General features: G+C 45.4%; 1 protein-coding gene across 3 annotated transcripts in view; it reads left to right on the forward strand.

Annotated features, from left to right (window-relative positions):
- Positions 1 to 21934, forward strand: part of MARCHF7 (membrane associated ring-CH-type finger 7) — a 255444-nt gene that overhangs the window by 116502 nt on the left and 117008 nt on the right. For all 3 annotated transcript variants that reach the window (XR_011201473.1, XM_069224202.1, XM_069224201.1), the window contains one exon: positions 11625 to 11794. Coding sequence is in view for 2 of the 3 variants with exons in the window: in XM_069224202.1 (XP_069080303.1) it covers positions 11625 to 11794 (170 nt within the window). In the remaining variant the exon portion in view is untranslated. The remainder of the gene's footprint in view (positions 1 to 11624; positions 11795 to 21934) is intronic.

Raw genomic sequence — 21934 nt, forward strand, 5'->3', positions numbered from 1 at the left:
TCATGGCAACATTAGACCTCAAGGATGCGTATTTTCACATACCCATCCATCGCACAGAAAATACCTCAGGTTTGTAATTCAGGGAAAACATTACCAGTTCAAAGTGTTACCCTTCGGGATAACAGCTCCCTGAGTATTCACAAAATGTCTGGCAGTAGTAGCTGCCTACCTAAGACGACAACACATTCATGTCTTCCCATATCTTGATGATTGGCTAATAAAATACAACAGTCATACATGGTGTCAAAATCATACACATTATGTAATACAACCCCTACAACACCCTAGGGTTTTGATAAACTACAAAAAATCACTCCTGCAACCTGCGCAAATTCAACAGTATTTAGGAGCCACACTAAATACACAAACGGCACTTGCAAGCCCAAGTCCACAAAGAATACAAGCATTTAACAATGTATTAGCACAAATACAGCCAGGCCAACGGCACACTGTCAAATTCGTAATAAAACTGTTGGGCATGATGGCATCATGCATCGCCATTGTCCCAAATGCAAGATTAAACATGCGGCCTTTACAACAGTGCCTTGCACAGCAATGGTCCCAGGCACAGGCTCAACTTCACGATCTAGTGTTGATAGACCGCCACACACGCAGATCACTTCAGTGGTGGAATTCCACAAACCTAAACAAAGGGCGGCTTTTTCAAGACCCTGTGCCTCAGACCATACTTGCGCATCAGTGATTGGCTGGAGGAGGGGCACACCAACAATCGCAACATTCAAGGTCAATGGGATGCCAAACACACAGTTTCACATATATCACCTAGAATTGCTAGCCGTATTCCTAGAACTCAAAGCTTTTCAGCCTCTTCTCACTCACAAGAACATCCTGGTCAAAACCGACAACATGGCAACAATGTATTACCTAAACAAACAAGGAGGGACCCATTCATCTCAACTGTCCCTCCTAGCCCAAAAGATTTGGCAATGGGCAATACACAACATTAACCTGGTAGCACAATACATTCCAGGGATACACAACCAATTGGCAGATGTTCTCGGCCGAGATCATCAACAAACACACAAGTGGGAAATTCATCCCCAGTGCTTCAAACATACTTTCACCACTGGAGAACACCAGACATAGACCTATTTGCCACCAGCAAAAATGCAAAATGCCAAAACTTCGCATCAAGGTACCCACGTCCTCTATCCAAAGGCAATGCTCTGTGGCTGAATTGGTCAGGGATATTTGCTTATGCTTTCAGCATCAATACAAGACATTGTGTTATTTGCTTCATTTACAAAAGGCAAATTTAGCCATTTCGTCCATTAAAATACATCTCACTGCAATCTATGCGTATTTGCAAAATATACAACACAGCTCGTTATTTAGAGTCCCTGTTATCAAAGCCTTCATGGAAGGATGAAAACGCATAATTTCACCTAGAACACCTCCAGTGCCTTTGTGGAATCTAAACACAGTGCTTACACGACTCATGGGTCCACCATTTGGACCTATGCACTCATGTCAGATTCAATACCTAACATGGAAAGTTTCTTTCCTAGTTGCAGTTACTTCATTAAGAAGAGTTAGTGAAATCCAAGCTTTCACTATTCAAGAACCATTCATACAAGTACACAAACATAAAGTTGTACTTAGAACAAACCCAAAATTTCTCCTAAAAGTTATGTCACCGTATTATATCAATCAAACAGTGGAACTTCCAGTCTTCTTCAGCTAGACTCTGTAGCAGAAAGAACCCTGCGTACATTAGATATTAAAAGAGCCTTAATGTATTACATAGAACAAAATCATTTAGGAAAACCAAACCGTTATTTGTGGCGCTCCAAAAACCACATACTGGTAGCCCTAGTTCAAAGCAAGGTTTAGCTAGACGGATAGTAAAATGTATCTAAACATGTTACCTAAAAGCTAAAAGGCAGTTATTAGTTACACCTAAAGCACATTCCACACGGAAAAGGGGCTACAATGGCTTTCTTAGGTAACATACCAATGGCCGAAATTTGTGAAGCAGCCACTTGGTCAACACCGCATACATTTACCAAGCATTACCATGTAGATGTGTTTGCAATACAGCAGGCCACAGTAGGACCACCTCAACTCCTACAGGCTGACCACCGCTTATGGGAGGTAAAACTGCTTTGTAATCTATGCATAGCATGTGTATCTGCAGCTACCCATGCCATCGAACGGAAAATGTCACTTACCCAGTGTACATCTGTTCGTGGCATGTTCCGCTGCAGATTCACATGCGCCCTTCCACCTCCCTTGGAGCCTGTAGCTGTTTTAAGATCAACATTCACTTGTACATATGTGTGTATATATATATATATTTTCTTTATACTCTATCGCTCCTACCTTACCCTCTGCGGTAAAACAATCTAACATGGAGTCGATGCCCATGCGCAATTGAGCTGAAGAGGAGTCGCCGCTCGATCCCGTGACTCGAACACTTCTTCGAAGAAAACCAGCTTGTAACACTCCGAGCCCAACACTAGATGGCAGAATATGCATAGCATGTGAATCTGCAGTGGAAGATGCCACGAACAGATGTACACTGGGTAAGTGACATTTTCCATGTATTACTAGGTAGTTCTAGTTAGGACCTAGTTTCTATAGAAAGTGTTTTTTTTTTATTTTTTTAACTGGCCTATATCTTTTCTGCCGGTTGGCAAATCTTCACGATGTTCCCTAAAAATGTGACGCTCACGTAAGCTGCTGTTTGGAAAGTTTTGGGGTGATCTGTCAAGTGGGGGCTGAGAAAAAAACGAGGAGGGTACCAAAACGCTTTTCCCCATCCATTTTTGTCACAGGGATTTTGAACATCCATGATGTAGAAACCGAATTGCACCAAATTTGGCAGAAAGCTAGGGTCTGGTCCAGAAAGCGGCCTTTTTGTGATTTGATGTAAATTCGTTCAGTAGTGTAGAGAAATTAAAGAAAATATTGCACCTGAATACAGGTAAACATTTGATTGTCAAGAGAAAGGAAAGAAAATGTATATAAACGTGTATCTGACACAGCATTTTCTTTTCCTTCTCATGGCAGTTGTTTACCTGTATTCAGATTTAAATATTGCTATTTATCATTTTTGTCACTATTAGTACACTGTTCACCCTCCCCTTTGCATGCAGCTCCAAATAAAGTTGATGGATCCTACCAGTTAATTGTGGGTTGAAGTCTGTAGGAAGTTGGCTCTGTATGTGCTATTTCAAAGTAAGGAATAGCATGCACAGAGTCCAAGGGTTCCCCTTAGAGGTAAAATAGTGGTAAAAAGAGATAATACTAATGCTCTATTTTGTGGTAGTGTGGTCGAGCAGTAGGCTTATCCAAGGAGTAGTGTTAAGCATTTGTTGTACATACACATAGACAATAAATGAGGAACACACACTCCGAGACAAATCCAGCCAATAGGTTTTGTTATAGAAAAATATCTTTTCTTAGTTTATTTTAAGAACCACAGGTTCAAATTTTACATGAAATAGCTCTTTTGAAAGGTATTGCAGGTAAGTACTCTAGGAACTTTGAATCATTACTTTAGCATGTATACTTTTTACATAAAACACAATAAGCTGTTTTAAAAGTGGACACAGTGCAATTTTCACAGTTCCTGGGGGAGGTAAGTTATTGTTAGTTTCAACAGGTAAGTAAGGCACTTACAGGTTTCAGTTTTTGGTCCAAGATAGCCCACCGTTGGGGGTTCAGAGCAACCCCAAAGTTATCACACCAGCAGCTCAGGGCCGGTCAGGTGCAAAGGTCAAAGAGGTGCCCAAAACACATAGGCTATAATGGAGAGAAGGGGGTGCCCCGGTTCCAGTCTGCCAGCAGGTAAGTACCCGCGTCTTCGGAGGGCAGACCAGGGGGGTTTTGTAGGGCACCGGGGGGGGACACAAAGTAGCACAGAAAGTACACCCTCAGCAGCGCGGGGGCGGCCGGGTGCAGTGTGCAAACACGCGTCGGGTTTCCTTCAGTTTTCAATGGGAGACCAAGGGGTCTCTTCAGCGATGCAGGCAAGGGGGGGGGGCTCCTCGGGGTAGCCACCACCTGGGCAAGGGAGAGGGCCTCCTGGGGGTCACTCCTGCACAGAAGTTCCGTTTCTTTAGGGGCTGGGGGCTGCGGGTGCAGGGTCTTTTCCAGCCGTCTGGAAATGGAGTTCAGACGGTCGCGGTCAGGGGGAGCCTGGGGATTCCCTCTGCAGGCGTCGCTGTGGGGGCTCAGGGGGGACAACTTTGGTTACTCACAGTCGTAGAGTCGCCGGAGGGTCCTCCCTGAGTTGGTTGTTCTCCACCAGTCGAGTTGGGGTCGCCGGGTGCAGTGTTGCAAGTCTCACGCTTCTTGCGGGGAGTTGCAGGGGTCTTTAAATCTGCTCCTTGTAACAAAGTTGCAGTTCTTTTGGAGCAGTGCCGCTGTCCTCGGGAGTTTCTTGTCTTTTTCGAAGCATGGCAGTCCTCAGAGGATTCAGAGGTCGCTGGTCCCTTGGAAAGCGTAGCTGGAGCAGGTTTCTTTGGAAGGCAGGAGACAGGCCGGTAAGTCTGGGGCCAAGGCAGTTGGTGTCTTCTGTTCTTCCTCTGCAGGGGTTTGTCAGCTCAGCAGTCCTTCTTGTAGTTGCAGGAATCTAAATTCTAGGTTCAGGGAAAGCCCTTAAATACTAAATTTAAGGGCGTGTTTAGGTCTGGGGGGTTAGTAGCCAATGGCTACTAGCCCTGAGGGTGGGTACACCCTCTTTGTGCCTCCTCCCAAGGGGAGGGGGGTCACATCCCTAATCCTATTGGGGGATTCCTCCATCTGCAAGATGGAGGATTTCTAAAAGTTAGTCATCTCAGCTCAGGACACCTTAGGGGCTGTCCTGACTGGCCAGTGGTGACTCCTTCTTATTCTCATTATTTTCTCCGGCCTTGCCGCCAAAAGTGGGGGCCGGGCCGGAGGGGGCGGGCAACTCCACTAGCTGGAGTGTCCTGCGGTGCTGTGACAAAGGGGTGAGCCTTTGAGGCTCACCGCCAGGTGTTACAGCTCCTGCCTGGGGGAGGTGTTAGCATCTCCACCCAGTGCAGGCTTTGTTACTGGCCTCAGAGTGACAAAGGCACTCTCCCCATGGGGCCAGCAACATGTCTCTAGTGTGGCAGGCTGCTGGAACCAGTCAGCCTACACAGATAGTCGGTTAGGTTTCAGGGGGCACCTCTAAGGTGCCCTCTGTGGTGTATTTTACAATAAAATGTACACTGGCATCAGTGTGCATTTATTGTGCTGAGAAGTTTGATACCAAACTTCCCAGTTTTCAGTGTAGCCATTATGGTGCTGTGGAGTTCATGTAAAACAGACTCCCAGTCCATATACTCTTATGGCTACCCTGCACTTACAATGTCTAAGGTATTGCTTAGACACTGTAGGGGCACAGTGCTCATGCACTGGTACCCTCACCTATGGTATAGTGCACCCTGCCTTAGGGCTGTAAGGCCTGCTAGATGGGTGTCTTACCTATACTGCATAGGCAGTGAGAGGCTGGCATGGCACCCTGAGGGGAGTGCCATGTCGACTTACTCATTTTGTTCTCACTAGCACACACAAGCTGGCAAGCAGTGTGTCTGTGCTGAGTGAGGGGTCTCTAGGGTGGCATAATACATGCTGCAGCCCTTAGAGACCTTCCTTGGCATCAGGGCCCTTGGTACCAGAGGTACCAGTTACAAGGGACTTATCTGGATGCCAGGGTGTGCCAATTGTGGAATCAAAAGTACAGGTTAGGGAAAGAACACTGGTGCTGGGGCCTGGTTAGCAGGCCTCAGCACACTTTCAATTCAAAACATAGCATCAGCAAAGGCAAAAAGTCAGGGGGTAACCATGCCAAGGAGGCATTTCCTTACAAAGTCTAAATTCTGGAGGACTGCTATTAGGTACAGGCATTCCACAGTCAACTTTTTTTTGGGTGTCCAGGGTCAGCAAGACACCTGGCTCCCACAAAGATCTCCTCTGTGCCAGACCCCCATGGATGCGACATAGGTTGTGGCTCTAAGCAGCATATACCCTGATTGATCAGAGTGCACCAGTTGATCAATCACTTGATATAGGAATTTGGCCACAGCTTTCACCTCTGTTCAGTAGGGATGTCAACCTACAGGAGGAGCTCCTATATGGGGGATTTGTTTTTTTATGGATGAGCACAGTATGCACTATTTTAAGATCTCTAGAGAGCCGTACCCTAGCTTTTGCTTCCAGAAGCATATGTGTACCTTTTTTTTTTTTTTTTTTTTGGAATACTTCGACATGTTTGAATGCCAGGCTCTCTGAAACCTTAGAGGGGATGTATATTCATGCTTGAAGGTTGAATATGACTTCAGAGATGGACCTTAATGTCTTCCTCTTCTTTCGACTGTGGTAATCTGAAGATCTGTATATTATGCTTTATTTTTGTGTACAATCTGTCACATTTTTATGTAAGTTAAAGATATTTTTACCTCTTTTTCTTCTACCACAATTATTTTATTTTTGAGGGTATCCATTGCTTGTCTCATTCTGTCCATCTGCGTTTTTAGAGTAGAAAGTTTTCCACAAACCGATTTCAACGTTGGTTCATTTTTGTAGTGAAGAAAACCACTTTACTGAGGTTTGAATACCCTGCAGTTCAGTCCTAATTGTGGCCAAAATGTCTACAGTAACGTTGGAAACAGTTTTACAGCGTTTCTTTAATCTTTGAAAGGGTTCAGAGAAAAGCAGCTGTTGGGATTTTGGTATCTGGCATCTTTATCTTTATGAAGATAAATCAAAACAAAGCACAGGCCCAACCAGGTGGTAGAAAGGTACATTTTTGAACCATTTTTGGCTTCCTGCAAGAGTATAGGCTGTCAAATGTCTGCACAAAAAGTGTCTTTATTTTCTCGATCTTGCCTGCGTTCACTTCAGCAGAGTATTAGAAGGCAGAAGTTTAATTCTTCATTCAAACTGACTACCAGCAGAGTTAATTCAGTGGCTGTGATAGCAAACTTGTCCAACAATGGCTGCCCCAGACTGGGGTGTTGCATCATCACTGAGAGCCCAGCCCATTCAAAAATGGTGTCAGGAGACTACATGTCTCAGACTGCGAATGTCCACCAAATCATGTTCACCACAGGGGCATCACTACTGCAGCCCAGCTTCAACGTTCACCATTCATAAGGCCCCCATGTTCAGAGAGCCACTAGCTTTGTAGTAGACGCTGGCTAATCATCATTTCATAACTTGTCATTACATAACTCCTGCATTCGCTATGGCTCAGCCTCATCGCCATCCCTGTCCCAGACAGCCAAATAGCTGTGAGTACAGAACTTGCACACAAAGGATTTCCAGCTTAAACTGGTGAGATCTGGTTTTCCACACGTCTGGTTTAAAAAAAATGAAACAAAAAAAAAAAGGTTTCACAACAAAACAAGTAGTTTTTTCCGGCTCCAACCGTTAGGTGGTGGCATCTATGAATAGAATGTGAATCTAGAAGAGTTATGTCGCAAAATAGTTGTTCCCGGTAAGTAACTAGCTTCTTATGTGAATCTAGCTGCTAGTTTACAGGAACCTCTGTCGACTTGTGGGTCCCGTCACCCTGCCGATTTTACACCTCTGCTGGTCCTGCACTCTTATCATATTCTACAGGCTATCCTTTGCTCTTCCTGCAAGGTCACCCTGGATTTTGTTTGCCTTTTTGCTGAACCCTCTTGTTGCTGGCTAAGGAACTGTTCACTTTACCCCTGCTAAACAGTAGCAATGTCATTGTGTTCTCCTTTCAACATGGTAACAGAGACCTGAGAAGAGCCCATAAGCCTGAACATGCTCTTTCACACTGCAAACAAGTAGTCTCCAAGCTGGTTAGTGTATCCCAGCCATTGCCATCAAGGTCGGTGTCCACTTCCACCTAGAAACTGGTCTACCATGACCATTGACCTTCATTGGCACTTTGTGCTTCTTGATGCTGTTCCTACTTAAACCATTTAAGTTCCATATCTCCGGCTTCCTTTTTTGGATTTGTCATTTGTGTTTTGTTTATTCCATCATACTCAATTTGTTTTGGGATTTTCTTTGTTTTACATTTCAACTTTAATACTGTTTTAGATAAGCATAAATACTCTACACATTTCTTCTGATTTGCCTGTCTGCTCTGTGCCATAGTTACCAGGGAGTTGAGGTCTGATTTATTTAGTGACTTTGCTGGTTCACCCCGATAATAGATTACTTGAGGTGAGTGCTTACTTCACTCAACTAATAACCCAGTTTCTTATATTTCTTCTTGGTGATCATGCCGAATTGGGGATAGAGATATACTAGTAATGTACTACAGGAGTGAGCTAAGGTCAGTGGATAAAAAAAGTAAATCATATCCTACATGAAGAGGCTCTGACACCAACCTCCCCCAGCTTAAACTAACTCAGTCAGTAAACTTGTTACTTGAGCAGTAGGTTGCCAGTGCTGCCAGGTGGTACCGTGCAGCTCCAGCGAATGATACATGCCTAGATGTCTGCCCAGTGCTTACTTTGGCATTGGAACCAAGCTGCACCTGACTGAACAACTCCAACCAGGGGAAACCAGTATTGATTTGCTTATGTTCTGGTTCATGGAAGGCCTGTCCTGGCCTAGCAGTTAGATTATATATCCGTGACTGAGATTAAGTCGAGCATTCCACCCATCACTTTATTTTTATTTTTTATATTTATACTTCACATGCCAGTATATGACTTCTTCTCGCATATAGGCACCAGGCCTTATTTTTCCGTCACTTACCAAAGTGGTTCAGAGCACTTGAGTTTTCCCAAAATTTCTCAGATTTGACCAGTGCTTAATCAGCAGACTGTTACTTCCTGAGGTCTTAGTGACAATGTCAGCAGGGTTTGAATACTATCAGATGTACCGGTGTGATTGCACACATTTGTATGTTATGTCTCAGGGCCTGACCAGTATCCTTTTGAATTTTAACATCTTAACGTCCATGTACCTGAAAGACATCAGGGAGCAGAAGCTCAAGTAAGACCAGACCACAGACAAGTCTTACCTTCTCTGGACCTTTCACAGGGCTAGTTCACCTTCCTCTGGGTCTTTTTCTGGCTCCCAAGAATCCAGTGGCTCCAGCCCATCTCTGCCAAACTCTGCACCATTTCTATAGAAGCCACCCATCTGACATACAGGCGCAACTGTCTTTTGCTGTTTTCAGTGTGTTCTTCAAAGCTGCTCTTGGTGCTATGCTCGGTGCAGTCCTGATCCTTGAAATTTAAGACAATCCTCCAAATGGCAAGAGTTCAAAGCTTCCTTTGTGGATCGGTCACTTGTTGAGACTCTTCTCAGAGTCTTTTAGACCTCCAGAATGCCAGTGGCTGTAAAACCTCCCCAGAATGTGACATTCCCGATCCTTCAGCTCCACCTTCTGAGGAAGTTATTTTGTTCAGAGATTGTGTGTAATATCCAGTATCTTTAGAATAGCAGCAGTCTTTTGGGCAGTTCCAAAATGTCTTCAGCTTTTCAAAGGGACTCTTTTGTTCAGGTTTCCTGAGCCGTCCTGGGATTATACGGAAAGATCACTCTGCCATATAGGCTCCAACCCTTTTGATCTGAAATTCTTATTAACTCATCCTTAAACTGAGCGAGAGATGATTTAAGTGTTTTTAGCAAAATTGATACCTATTGCCTTTGCTACAGAATTGGAGGACATTGAGTCCTAATGCCTTTATTCGATTTGGTGCACAGTTTTGCTTCAAGCAGTCTGGCTGTCTGTATTGCCAGGGCTAAATGCCTCCTGTGAGTGTCCGTTTATAGCCTCCTGGAAATGGCGAAGCTGGCAACATTTAGCTTGACAGACTTTAGGAAGGGCTGATTTTCTGAATTTATTAAAGACTGTCTTGATGCTTAGACGCTTTCTGGTATGTGGATTAGACTTTTCTGATGTCCTGGCCCAATTCATCGCTATAGCAGTTAACTTGTGTAGGCATGCCATAAATGAGCAGCTCAGATTTTCTGGAGATGGTTAAGCTGCCCTTGATTTGGTATACCATTTGATGGTAAAAGGCTTGTCAGTAAGACAGCAGCTTTATTTTTTTTTTGGAATGCTTCAAGAACATCTGTGCTATGTTGCGCTTGCTGAGACTTCTCTCTAGCCACATATTTCCATTACCAGGGCTGTCGCGTTCAGTTTTTCCAGGGGCTGCCTTCCTAGCAGCATCAATTCTCTCAGCCAGTTCAAGCTCCCCAGCAATTGTACACCTTTTTCGCAAATGAGCAGGATCTTATTGATCCCAGTTGAAGTTCTGCATGGCAAGGTTTGTCAAATTCTTTAAAGGGCAAAAACCGTTTAGAGGAGTGTGCAGATGGGTGAAAATGTTTAGCTATTTGAGCTCCATGAGTAAATTGGGCTCCTGCCTAAAGGACCACCACTGAACAGATTTCCACCAAATGTGACAGTAAAGTAGAACTTTACTCTACGCATGCTTTCATTGCATTGGCGTAAAAAAAGTAAGGAAATGCTTGCATTCTAGGCGGCACCATACGTAAGCTGGTTTCCTCACTTGTGGCATGGGGAAAGATGTGTCGGGCGGAGAGTGGCTTCACAAGTTGGCGCTGGAGAGCCATTACTAAATGAAACGCTTTCCAGATCCAACCTTGCACCTGGGCTAATTCAATCATAGGTTAAGGATTGTGTAGGAGAATATAGAATCCACCAGAAATATCAATACATAGGTAGGTATCTTTTTTTTTTTTTTTTTTTAATTAATGACTGAAACCTCTTCCTTTGATTCCCCAGGGTGAGTTCTTCATATCCTGCTGTGTCCCCTTCATCTTTGCAGACCCTGATTATATTTTATAGGGTCGAGCCTGCGCTAGCATTTGCTTACGTATCGATTGCGAGACACTTTAGTAGTTAGAAAAGGGCTCAGAGCCCCGTCCATGTCAGGTCAGTGTCTTTCATTGGTTTGTGGGCTTGCCTTTTAAAATGTGCTTGCCTTTATTAGTGGAAGGCATGCATACATCATGCCTTTTCCAGTGGTTAGCCCTCCTCAAGTGCAGCGACCAAGTACTGAAAACCTACGTGGCTTGCTGTTTTCCGTCCGGTTTGTGGACTACTTTTTATCTTTTTTCGCCGCGCACTCTCATTTGGCAGAAGTAGAGCGCTTTGCATGATCTCGACCCGGTTACGTAGATAATTGCACTTTTGCTGATAGGTTTCACTACGAGTTAACTGTAGCAGAGCTTTTCTTTCCCTTTTTTTTTTTTTCCATTTAATGTGGCAAGAAAAGTCCGGTTGGGAGTTTACAGCTGCTAATAGCTCTAACTCTGAGAAATGGGAGACTGTTGCATTGCAAATGCTTGTCTTATTCTGTTTCATTGGGGGGGACCTAGGACCTATTTGCTCTTCTAATGGTCATTGCTCTTTTACTTTATGCGTTTTATGGTCAATGCTAAGTGCCCTGTAGTATGTCTGCTTCAAGGTTAATTTCTAGGTCTCCACGGCCTTAATCTCCCCAACTGGCAGACTCCCACCCCTTTCTTAAATATCTCTGAAAGGGGCACCATATTGTTATTGTTGAAAATGTAAATGAGTGATGAATTAATTTTTTAGTGTCTTGTTTATCTGTAATAGCAAAAAGGTTATTTTGTTTGGAATTATAACTATCATAGTTTCACTGTTTTGCTTACAGCCTTCTTATGGAAGATTCAGAAGAGGATGAAGGTGATATCTGTAGAATTTGTCAAATGGGAGCTTCTACATCAACTAACCCTTTAATAGAGCCATGCAGATGTGCTGGAAGCCTCCAATACATACATCAAGATTGCATGAAGAAATGGTTGCAAGCAAAAATAAACTCTGGTATAGATTTCTTAAACATTTAAACTATTCTTTAATGTGATATATATATATATATATATATATATATATATATATATATATAATAATGTATGTGAAGAAATGCAATCAATATTTGTGAACACTCCAATATCTCCACCTTTGTACAGCGTCCCTGAACACTTGGATCACATCCCAAAAATCAGTTAACAGATTAGAGCTACGTCTGTCGCTCCCATCTTAGTTTAAAAAAAAAAAAAAGCTCCAGCTGTATTGTGAAAATAAACTAGTATCGAACCCCTAAAGGGATTTGGCTACTGGAGAAGGCACATGGTGCAAAACAGTACCTGTTTTTGCAGGGTTAGTATATCTGCTCTCTAATTTGAGGAGGCTTTACCGCGTGACTGACTCTAAAGTAGTTAAGAGGTTAAAACTGCACCCTTGGGTTTTGAAATTAACTCTGAGTTGACTATTTTCAAGGAAAGGTAATGACCAAATGGCCTTTGCCCATTTCTTAATTGGTGTTTTTTTCTTCTTTAAAAAAAAAATATGTTATTGGTGTTTGTACATAGTCCGGGACAATGCCGCAATAAAAGCAGAGAAAATGGCAGCATCTTATATTTGCAATACGTTATCAGTACAATTAAGTCATTAAGCACAGAACAAAATTGTATAAATGAGATGACGTACATATGTAATATGAAATAAAGTGCTGCCATGAAACACATGTAATTGTATGTGTGTGTGTATATATATATACACACATACACACACAGTAGAGCCTTGAGCTGTCATTTACTGATACCTGGGTGGTGTGGTGCACTGCCAGGGTGCAGTGTTCTCAGTGAATGCAACAAAGGAGATAGACACATACAAGAATAATGAACCCCCATTAACTGTGAAAACGAAGAGCAAACTGCATAGAGGAAAAAGAAAGGAGAGATTGGTGAGTGTGCGGGGGGTGGCAGGAGAAATGTGGGCTTGAAGGGGGGAAAAAGGAAGCCAAGTAGAAGAGTTACGAGTTGTAGAAGTGAAATAGTCGAGCAAATGTGGCGTGTTAGTGGCAGTACAGATAATGTAATGATTCCTCAGAAGCTAGGGGATTTGGGAGGAGGGGAGAATCATCAGTTACGAGATCCTTGAAATGCTGCAGAATGGTGTCCTAGCAGGGGTTATTGGAACGCCCTCATATAAGTTTTACCTTCTCCAGTGTAGTGCAGAGCTCTCGCCCTCGCCCCAGCGGAGCATTGCTGCATGCCATCGGGAAAGAGCTGGGGGATGAGGGGCGCACCAATGCATGGTGAGAATACATTTGGTCAATAAAAAGCCTAGGTAGTCAAGCCAGGCCCTCACTTTGTGATTTCTCCTCCTGGAGAAGATGTGTAAAGCCGTAGCCTCCCAAAAGTTGTCAATTTGGTACGATGCTCAGTGTGGGGGTGTATGACTTGCTGTAGGAAGTTGGCTCTGTATGCACTATTTCAAAGTAAGGAATAGTATGCACAGAGTCCAAGGGTTCCCCTTAGAGGTAAGATAGTGGCAAAAAGAGATAATACTAATGCTCTATTTTGTGGTAGTGTGGTCGAGCAGTAGGCTTATCCAAGGAGTAGTGTTAAGCATTTGTTGTACATACACATAGACAATAAATGAGGTACACACACTCAGAGACAAATCCAGCCAATAGGTTTTTATATAGAAAAATATCTTTTCTTAGTTTATTTTAAGAACCACAGGTTCAAATTCTACATGTAATATCTCATTCGAAAGGTATTGCAGGTAAGTACTTTAGGAACTTCAAATCATCAAAATTGCATGTATACTTTTCAAGTTATTCACAAATAGCTGTTTTAAAAGTGGACACTTAGTGCAATTTTCACAGTTCCTAGGGGAGGTAAGTATTTGTTAGGTTAACCAGGTAAGTAAGACACTTACAGGGCTTAGTTCTTGGTCCAAGGTAGCCCACCGTTGGGGGTTCAGAGCAACCCCAAAGTCACCACACCAGCAGCTCAGGGCCGGTCAGGTGCAGAGTTCAAAGTGGTGCCCAAAACACATAGGCTAGAATGGAGAGAAGGGGGTGCCCCGGTTCCGGTCTGCTTGCAGGTAAGTACCCGCGTCTTCGGAGGGCAGACCAGGGGGGTTTTGTAGGGCACCGGGGGGGACACAAGCACACACAGAAATTTCACCCTCAGCAGCGCGGGGGCGGCCGGGTGCAGTGTAGAAACAAGCGTCGGGTTTGTAATGGAAGTCAATGGGAGATCTAGGGATCTCTTCAGCGCTGCAGGCAGGCAAGGGGGGGGTTCCTCGGGGAAACCTCCACTTGGTCAAGGGAGAGGGACTCCTGGGGGTCACTCCTCCAGTGAAAGTCCGGTCCTTCAGGTCCTGGGGGCTGCGGGTGCAGGGTCTCTCCCAGGCGTCGGGACTTAGGATTCAAAGAGTCGCGGTCAGGGGAAGCCTCGGGATTCCCTCTGCAGGCGGCGCTGTGGGAGCTCAGGGGGGACAGGTTTTTGTACTCACAGTCTTAGAGTAGTCATGGGGTCCCTCCTGAGGTGTCGGTTCTCCACCAGCCGGGTCGGGGTCGCCGGGTGCAGTGTTGCAAGTCTCACGCTTCTTGCGGGGAGCTTGCAGGGTTCTTTAAAGCTGCTGGAAACAAAGTTGCAGCTTTTCTTGGAGCAGGTCCGCTGTCCTCGGGAGTTTCTTGTCTTTTCGAAGCAGGGGCAGTCCTCAGAGGATGTCGAGGTCGCTGGTCCCTTTGGAAGGCGTCGCTGGAGCAGGATCTTTGGAAGGCAGGAGACAGGCCGGTGAGTTTCTGGAGCCAAGGCAGTTGTCGTCTTCTGGTCTTCCGCTGCAGGGGTTTTCAGCTGGGCAGTCCTTCTTCTTGTAGTTGCAGGAATCTAATTTTCTAGGGTTCAGGGTAGCCCTTAAATACTAAATTTAAGGGCGTGTTTTGGTCTGGGGGGTTAGTAGCCAATGGCTACTAGCCCTGAGGGTGGGTACACCCTCTTTGTGCCTCCTCCCAAGGGGAGGGGGTCACAATCCTAACCCTATTGGGGGGAATCCTCCATCTGCAAGATGGAGGATTTCTAAAAGTTAGAGTCACTTCAGCTCAGGACACCTTGGGGGCTGTCCTGACTGGCCAGTGACTCCTCCTTGTTTTTCTCATTATTTTCTCCGGCCTTGCCGCCAAAAGTGGGGCCTGGCCGGAGGGGGCGGGCAACTCCACTAGCTGGAGTGTCCTGCTGGGTTGGCACAAAGGAGGTGAGCCTTTGAGGCTCACCGCCAGGTGTGACAATTCCTGCCTGGGGGAGGTGTTAGCATCTCCACCCAGTGCAGGCTTTGTTACTGGCCTCAGAGTGACAAAGGCACTCTCCCCATGGGGCCAGCAACATGTCTCGGTTTGTGGCAGGCTGCTAAAACTAGTCAGCCTACACAGATAGTCGGTTAAGTTTCAGGGGGTACCTCTAAGGTGCCCTCTGGGGTGTATTTTACAATAAAATGTACACTGGCATCAGTGTGCATTTATTGTGCTGAGAAGTTTGATACCAAACTTCCCAGTTTTCAGTGTAGCCATTATGGTGCTGTGGAGTTCGTGTTTGACAAACTCCCAGACCATATACTCTTATGGCTACCCTGCACTTACAACGTCTAAGGTTTTGTTTAGACACTGTAGGGGTACCATGCTCATGCACTGGTACCCTCACCTATGGTATAGTGCACCCTGCCTTAGGGCTGTAAGGCCTGCTAGAGGGGTGTCCTACCTATACTGCATAGGCAGTGAGAGGCTGGCATGGCACCCTGAGGGGAGTGCCATGTCGACTTACTCATTTTGTTCTCACTAGCACACACAAGCTGGCAAGCAGAGTGTCTGTGCTGAGTGAGAGGTCTCCAGGGTGGCATAAGACATGCTGCAGCCCTTAGAGACCTTCCTTGGCATCAGGGCCCTTGGTACTAGAAGTACCAGTTACAAGGGACTTATCTGGATGCCAGGGTCTGCCAATTGTGGATACAAAAGTACAGGTTAGGGAAAGAACACTGGTGCTGGGGCCTGGTTAGCAGGCCTGAGCACACTCAATTGTAAACATAGCATCAGCAAAGGCAAAAAGTCAGGGGGCAACCATGCCAAGGAGGCATTTCCTTACACTTGCTCTAGCTGTGAGTACAGGATTAGAGCATGTGCTGAAGGTCAGACCAAAGGGCACGACATCTGGGGCAGTCTAAGTAAGCTGTGGGAAGTTATTTTAAAATTGTATTTATTTTTAAACATAACAGAAAACAAACACACAGCAATGCTGTTCAAGCAAAGAAACTGTACCACATTTGAAAAGCAGACCATAATTTCAGATTACAAGCAATGCTATTACCGACAAACTCAGGACGGTCGTGCTAACAGCTAGTAAAGTGACTAAACAGAAGAGAGAGAAACCGTGTAGTGGAAAGAAATAGGTTCATTATGTTTTAATAGAGGACTGAGAGGAAGATGAAGTGACAAGTGTATTCAAGTAAACTCTCAGTGGTTGCCAAATAACTTCAGGCCTGGGCATCACAGGCTGTAGCGAGGCATAGAGTTCACTTACTGTCACAATACGTGAGGCTTGTTAACCAGGGACTGGCATTTGATGTCTATTTGTAGCCCCATGGAATCACTATCTCCCTCTTTGCCAATAAGAGTGAAATCGCTGTAAGGTGCCGGATAGCCCTCGGAAAATCTCCAGTGTAGCGGACAAGAGCCATAAGTGGATCGGGACAGACAAGCCATCCCACAATAATCGATCATACACCTCGCCCCTGAAGCACCTATATTTGGACAAGTCAAAGTTGTGTGGAAAGTCTGCAGTCTATGCATGGCACTTGAGGCAGGCAGGAGAACGGCCGGGTTCAACACAGGCCGTGTCTCTGGGGTGATATAAGCCCTTCTCAGGAATTTACAATGGATTAACTTGTGGTGGTGTTTAAGTGAGACAAATCTGCTCTGTGCACAACATGCCTCCCAAGCTTTTTTGGACACACAGCATCCCAGATCACTCTCCCAGGACTCTGAGTTGAGCATCTGGGACAGGAAGGGCCGTAATACATACACAAGTGAGTATGGGGACCATTTGGGCCCCTGAGTCCCCTGTAGCGACCAAGGTGAGTGGTGCAAAGTCAGCCAGAGTCAACAGGTATGCAGGGTATCGCACACACAAAGCGATTTAAGGCGGCACAGTACGAAGTGCTGTAATCAACAGTGAAACTGGTATCTGTAGTGCGTAAGAATGTGATCGTCCTGAAAGAACATCCCCAAACGTTTGGAGTGTGAAAGTTTGTAATGTTCGCTGAGCAAGTGACTCTTGTGTAATAGGTAAGAAAAGATTATTATCAATTGTAGTGCTGGGGAATTCAGCGTGTTGCAGTGAAGTAGGCGAGCAAGTGTGCGCCATACCCAGTTAGTTGTAGAGCGAGTTTAAAGATCACTGCAATGCAGTGGGGGACTCCCTTAGGCAAGAGGGCATCCAGCGGGACAGGAGCTAACAGATCCCGCTCTGAGAAGGAATATGGAAGGGGAGCATCGGGGTAATACCAGTGGTACGAATTTTTTTATTGTGTCCCAAGATAGAAGAGCTGAAGGTGGGGAACCCCAAAGCCACCCCGCTCATAAGGGAGAGTGAGGACCTCCCAACGTATACGGGGATGTCTATCCATCCACACCAGCCGAATGAGCAAGCCTCAGTGTCACAAAAAAGGAGTTGGTAAGCGGAACCCAGAATGTTTAAAAAAAATAAATAAAAAAAAAATTCTGGCAGAGCCACCATTTTAATGATGTATATGGCTCGTCATAGAAAGCGGCGGCTTCACCCATCTGTCCACCTGGACAGTGAGTCTCTCCATCGCAGGCCCATAATTTAAACGTATCACCTGTTCCTTGTTTCTATGAATATGAATACTGAGGTATTTGGCAGAATCGGAGCACCAGGGTAAGGGGAACTCAGCTGTAGGCGGATGGGTACTGTCTGTCAGCTTAAAGCTTAGATTTGTTCCAGTTAATATGCAGCCCAGAGAATTCACCGAAGCGAGTTACTTCATCTAATGTGGGTTTAAGATTAGTGTCGAGGTGGCAGACCAGTTATAGTATATTGTCTGCATACAGCAATACCAGGAGCTGCCACTGGTAAATTGTAGTCATCTGTATGTGCCCCTTCTGTAATTGGCACAGCAGAGGGTCCATTATAAAGACCAAGGGGGCCTTTTCGGCATGTAATAGGGCAATAGCTGCCGGAACCTCCGGGGTCACTCTGTTTAGCACCGCAAAAACAATGTGAAGGTTAAGGGAAGTAGAGCGGTGCAGAACAAAGCCAGACTGAGCAGGGGAGATAATGTTATCCAACAAAAGGGAAAGGCAGGTGGCGATCATCTTGACCTTATGATTTTCTTATTGTCAAAACTCAACAAGGAGACTGTTCTCTACGACTCACTAGTGAGGGTCTTTACTGGGTTTTGGCAAAAGGGTAACAACTGCCTCACGCATTCTCTGGGAGAACCCCAGTTTCCTATGTCTCCGCATGCACTGATAGAAGACAAGGTCTCAGAATGTCTTTATATTTCTTATAGAACGCCTCAGTAAATCCAACCAGCCCCGGTGCCTGCATCCCAGCCAACAAATCTATTGCCTGTGAAACCTCTTCGGCAGAGAAAGGCTTACAGAGGAACTGCTGCTGGGTGGTGGTTAGCCATACCATATCAGTGTTGTAGGAAAGGGCCACTGTTGGCATGGTTCCCTCCCCCACGTTTTGCCTAGTTTTGATGCCCACTTTGAAAGTGTGCTGGGACCTTGCTAACCAGGCCCCAGCACCAGTGTTCTTTCCCTAAAACTGTACATTTGTTTGCACAAATGCCACAGCCCTGGATCACAGTTAAGTCCCTTGTAAAAGGTACCCATGGTACAAAGGATCTTAGAGATGCGCCCTGTATGCTAGCCAAACTGCTAGTGTAGGACAGACCGGTCTGTGTCAGCCTGCCACTTTCAGACAAGTTTCTGACCACATGGGGTGAGTGCCTTTGTGCACTCTGTGGCCAGAGACAAAGCCTGTCCTGGGTGGAGGCGCGTCACACCTCCTCCTTACAGGATCTGTCACACTTGGCGGTGAGCCTCAAAGGCTCAAGCCTCGTGTTAAAGTGCCCCAGGGCACTCCAGCTAGTGGAAATGCCGGCTCCCAGTATAAAGCCCCACTTTTGGTGGAAAGTGCAGCGGGAAAACAGGGAGGTGGGACCCACCCCTAAGGTGTTAATAGCTAAGGTGACCTCCATTACCACCCCCCGCAGAATCCTCCATCTTGGTATCTTGGTTTGGAGGACAGGGACCAATAGGAATGTGCCCCTCTCCCCTCACCCCCCCCAAATGGAGTGGGCACAATGAGTGTAGCCACCCTCAGGGATAGTAGCCAATGGCTACTGCCCTCTGACCCCCAACATGCCACTAAATCTAGGATTTAACATCGTAGTCTAGCCTGCATCTTCCTGGGTTTGTCGCCCTCACCATATTTACGTGCCTTGGTGTACTTGTCCATGTATTGCGCCTCTCTGTCTGCTAGTTCATCAACAGCCTACAGCTGAGTTGGGAGGCAATCTCAGTAGCTGCTGGCTCACGATCAGTATCAGTAAGCTTTGGCGTAACTGCCTTGCCACATTTGTGTGCAGGTCCACGGAATGTGTGAATAGGCAAATATCTCTGGTATATGCCTTAAAGGTTTCCCATAGCACCACCTAGGTACCCACCGACCCTTTATTTAACTTGAAACATTCAACAATTGCTTCCCTCAGGTTTGCGCATAACTGAGCTTCCTGCAACGCATGTTCGGGAACCTCCTACAGTTTCCTAGTGCTGCTGGTTGCAGTGATAGCAAATGTGGCTAGTCCCAATTAATGATCTGGCTATACATTGGGTAGGTGCTTGGTAGCTGTAACCCAGTGCGTGACTGTACTAGTAAGGTTCTCTTTTTTTTTTTTTTTTTCTGCTACCTTCATGTGTGTTCTGTTATGAAGTTGTCTTCCATTCTAAAGGTTCTTGGGGTACCGTGGAACCTGTTTCTGGCAGCTAGAGCTCCTTTTCAGTTTCCCAGCATTCAGCGTCTTCACCCTGAGTGAGACTGAGTTCAGAGCCATCTTGTACCCTGTTTGGTTTGGGCCTTTGTCACCTCAGACTTTGGTGAACAGAAGGTGTGCCCCTTAGATGGACTGTGTAGACCACTGAAGGTAGCTCTCAGCCCAAATCTCGTTCTGCATTAAGCTCAAAGTAATATCAAGGACTACCTTTCCTTGTTGGGTGGGGGGGGATGGAAGGGGGGGGGAGGAGATCACCATCCTAAGACCTCTTTACAACCCTTTTGTTAGGAGGTGTTCCTATCAGATGTTGCTCTTCACCTCTTTTCGGGTAATATGCTCCAGTTTACCCAAAAGCTCAAAACTCATCCTCTTTGGACTTGGCTCCTGTCTGGCAGAGTGGTGGACCATCATCCAGCTTTGTTCTGGTGCTGTGCCCTGTGCTGCCTGATTAGCTTCTGGCGTTTCCAGCATTTGATGCCGACCAGGCTTCATCGGTGGTGTTTATCCAGGCTTTGTTTAGTGGCTGCCCCCCTCAACTTTTTCTGGTGCGTCTTCAGGCCCTAAGGAGTTTCCAGGATTGTTAGATGCTCTTCTGTTTTCAGTTTCGTCCCTGACCTGCTTTGGACAGGTGGTCTGCATGTTTCAAGGCTTTATGTATTCCACTTTGCCACGGATGGCCTTAATCCATTTTTCATGTGGTGGCATAGGGCCCACAGCCAGACTTCCAGCTGTTTGCTGTTATGTCATTTGAAGTAGAAGTGACATATAGGAATCATCCTGGTGATGTCTCCTTAGGTCTTGCGATTTCCTGGGTTTTCTTCTTACATCAATGTGCGGAACAGGTGTGAGGATGTAGATGACATCAAGAAAGTAATTTGTACCTTCTTTTGTGTCTGAGGAAGGTTCTAATGTGCCTATAATAATGCCTGAGGATTAGAATGCCCTACTTTTTTCTTTGGAACACAAATTAACCTTTGCAAAACTGTGGCAGTCTTGGTTTTTCTGCTACGCAGGGCTGTTTAAATTGGATTTACTGATGAAAATCTTTGTCTGGCTCTGCCTTTTCAGAACCCTTGCTGCCTTTTAATGAGGCCCTGATGAAACCTGTTAACATACATGAAATAGTCAAACCTCTGCTTTAGTGGTTATCTCCAGATGACCAGATTTTCGAATGTTTAGTCCAGAGTCTGTCATGTGTGGCGAACCTGCCCTGGTCCCCATGTTGTTGACATGCCGCCATCATTGTCTTCATCTGTTTCATCAGACTCTGATTAGAAATAAATGCATAATTGGGGAGGTTGGCAGACATTTCTTGTTTAATAGTAATGCTCTCATGTCTGTTGATCTGCTACTACCATGTTCTCAGGATGATGGTGGTCCTGCTCCTTCGAGGTAATGGGAACCACTTAAGAGATTCGTCATTGATCTGGAGCTGCTGAACAGCCAAAGGTAGGCTGACTTGGTTACCCTCTTTTCGGAGCGCAAGCTGAGAAGGTCCAGAGAAAGTGCAGATAGGGGCACATTTATTCTCAGTCTAGATTGCTGGCTTCTCTTGTGAGCAAAACTATGCAAGCTGTTGATGGGTTAACAGGCCATACAAGGTGACACTTGTTGAACATGTACCAAGACTTCATGCTCCGTGGTAAAGTGGAGTGTTTTGTTCTTGGAATCTTGGTCACAGCTTTAGGGGCTGTTTTGCCCTGTTTTTCCCTTTCTGCAACCATGTGCATTGTGAATAGAAAGGGTATCCGTGGCAGTGTTTTTGCGGACTTTGTTTCTCGTGCTCTTGTAGACTGTCCTAGTTCTAGTGGGAGCTTCTACTGTAGTTCAAGCTTGCTTGGATTGGGATAAGGTCCATGGATCAGCTGGTTCCCACGTCACGGTATTGCAGTTTTGTTAATATTCTTTTGATAGTATTTCAGATGTTGTTAATGGATTGATCTCCTTGGTGTCCCTTTTGAGGGTTTGCGGGATTTATGTTCTTCTGCCCTGGGTTGTTGTTTAATACGGATGTCTATCACTGGCCGAACAACTCCTATTACCATTTATGTGCTGTAGTTGTCACATCATTGGTACTGCTTGTTTTATTCTCCT

The sequence above is a fragment of the Pleurodeles waltl genome, chromosome 3_1, assembly GCF_031143425.1.
Source record: "Pleurodeles waltl isolate 20211129_DDA chromosome 3_1, aPleWal1.hap1.20221129, whole genome shotgun sequence".
NCBI classification, from domain to species: Eukaryota; Metazoa; Chordata; class Amphibia; order Caudata; family Salamandridae; genus Pleurodeles; species Pleurodeles waltl.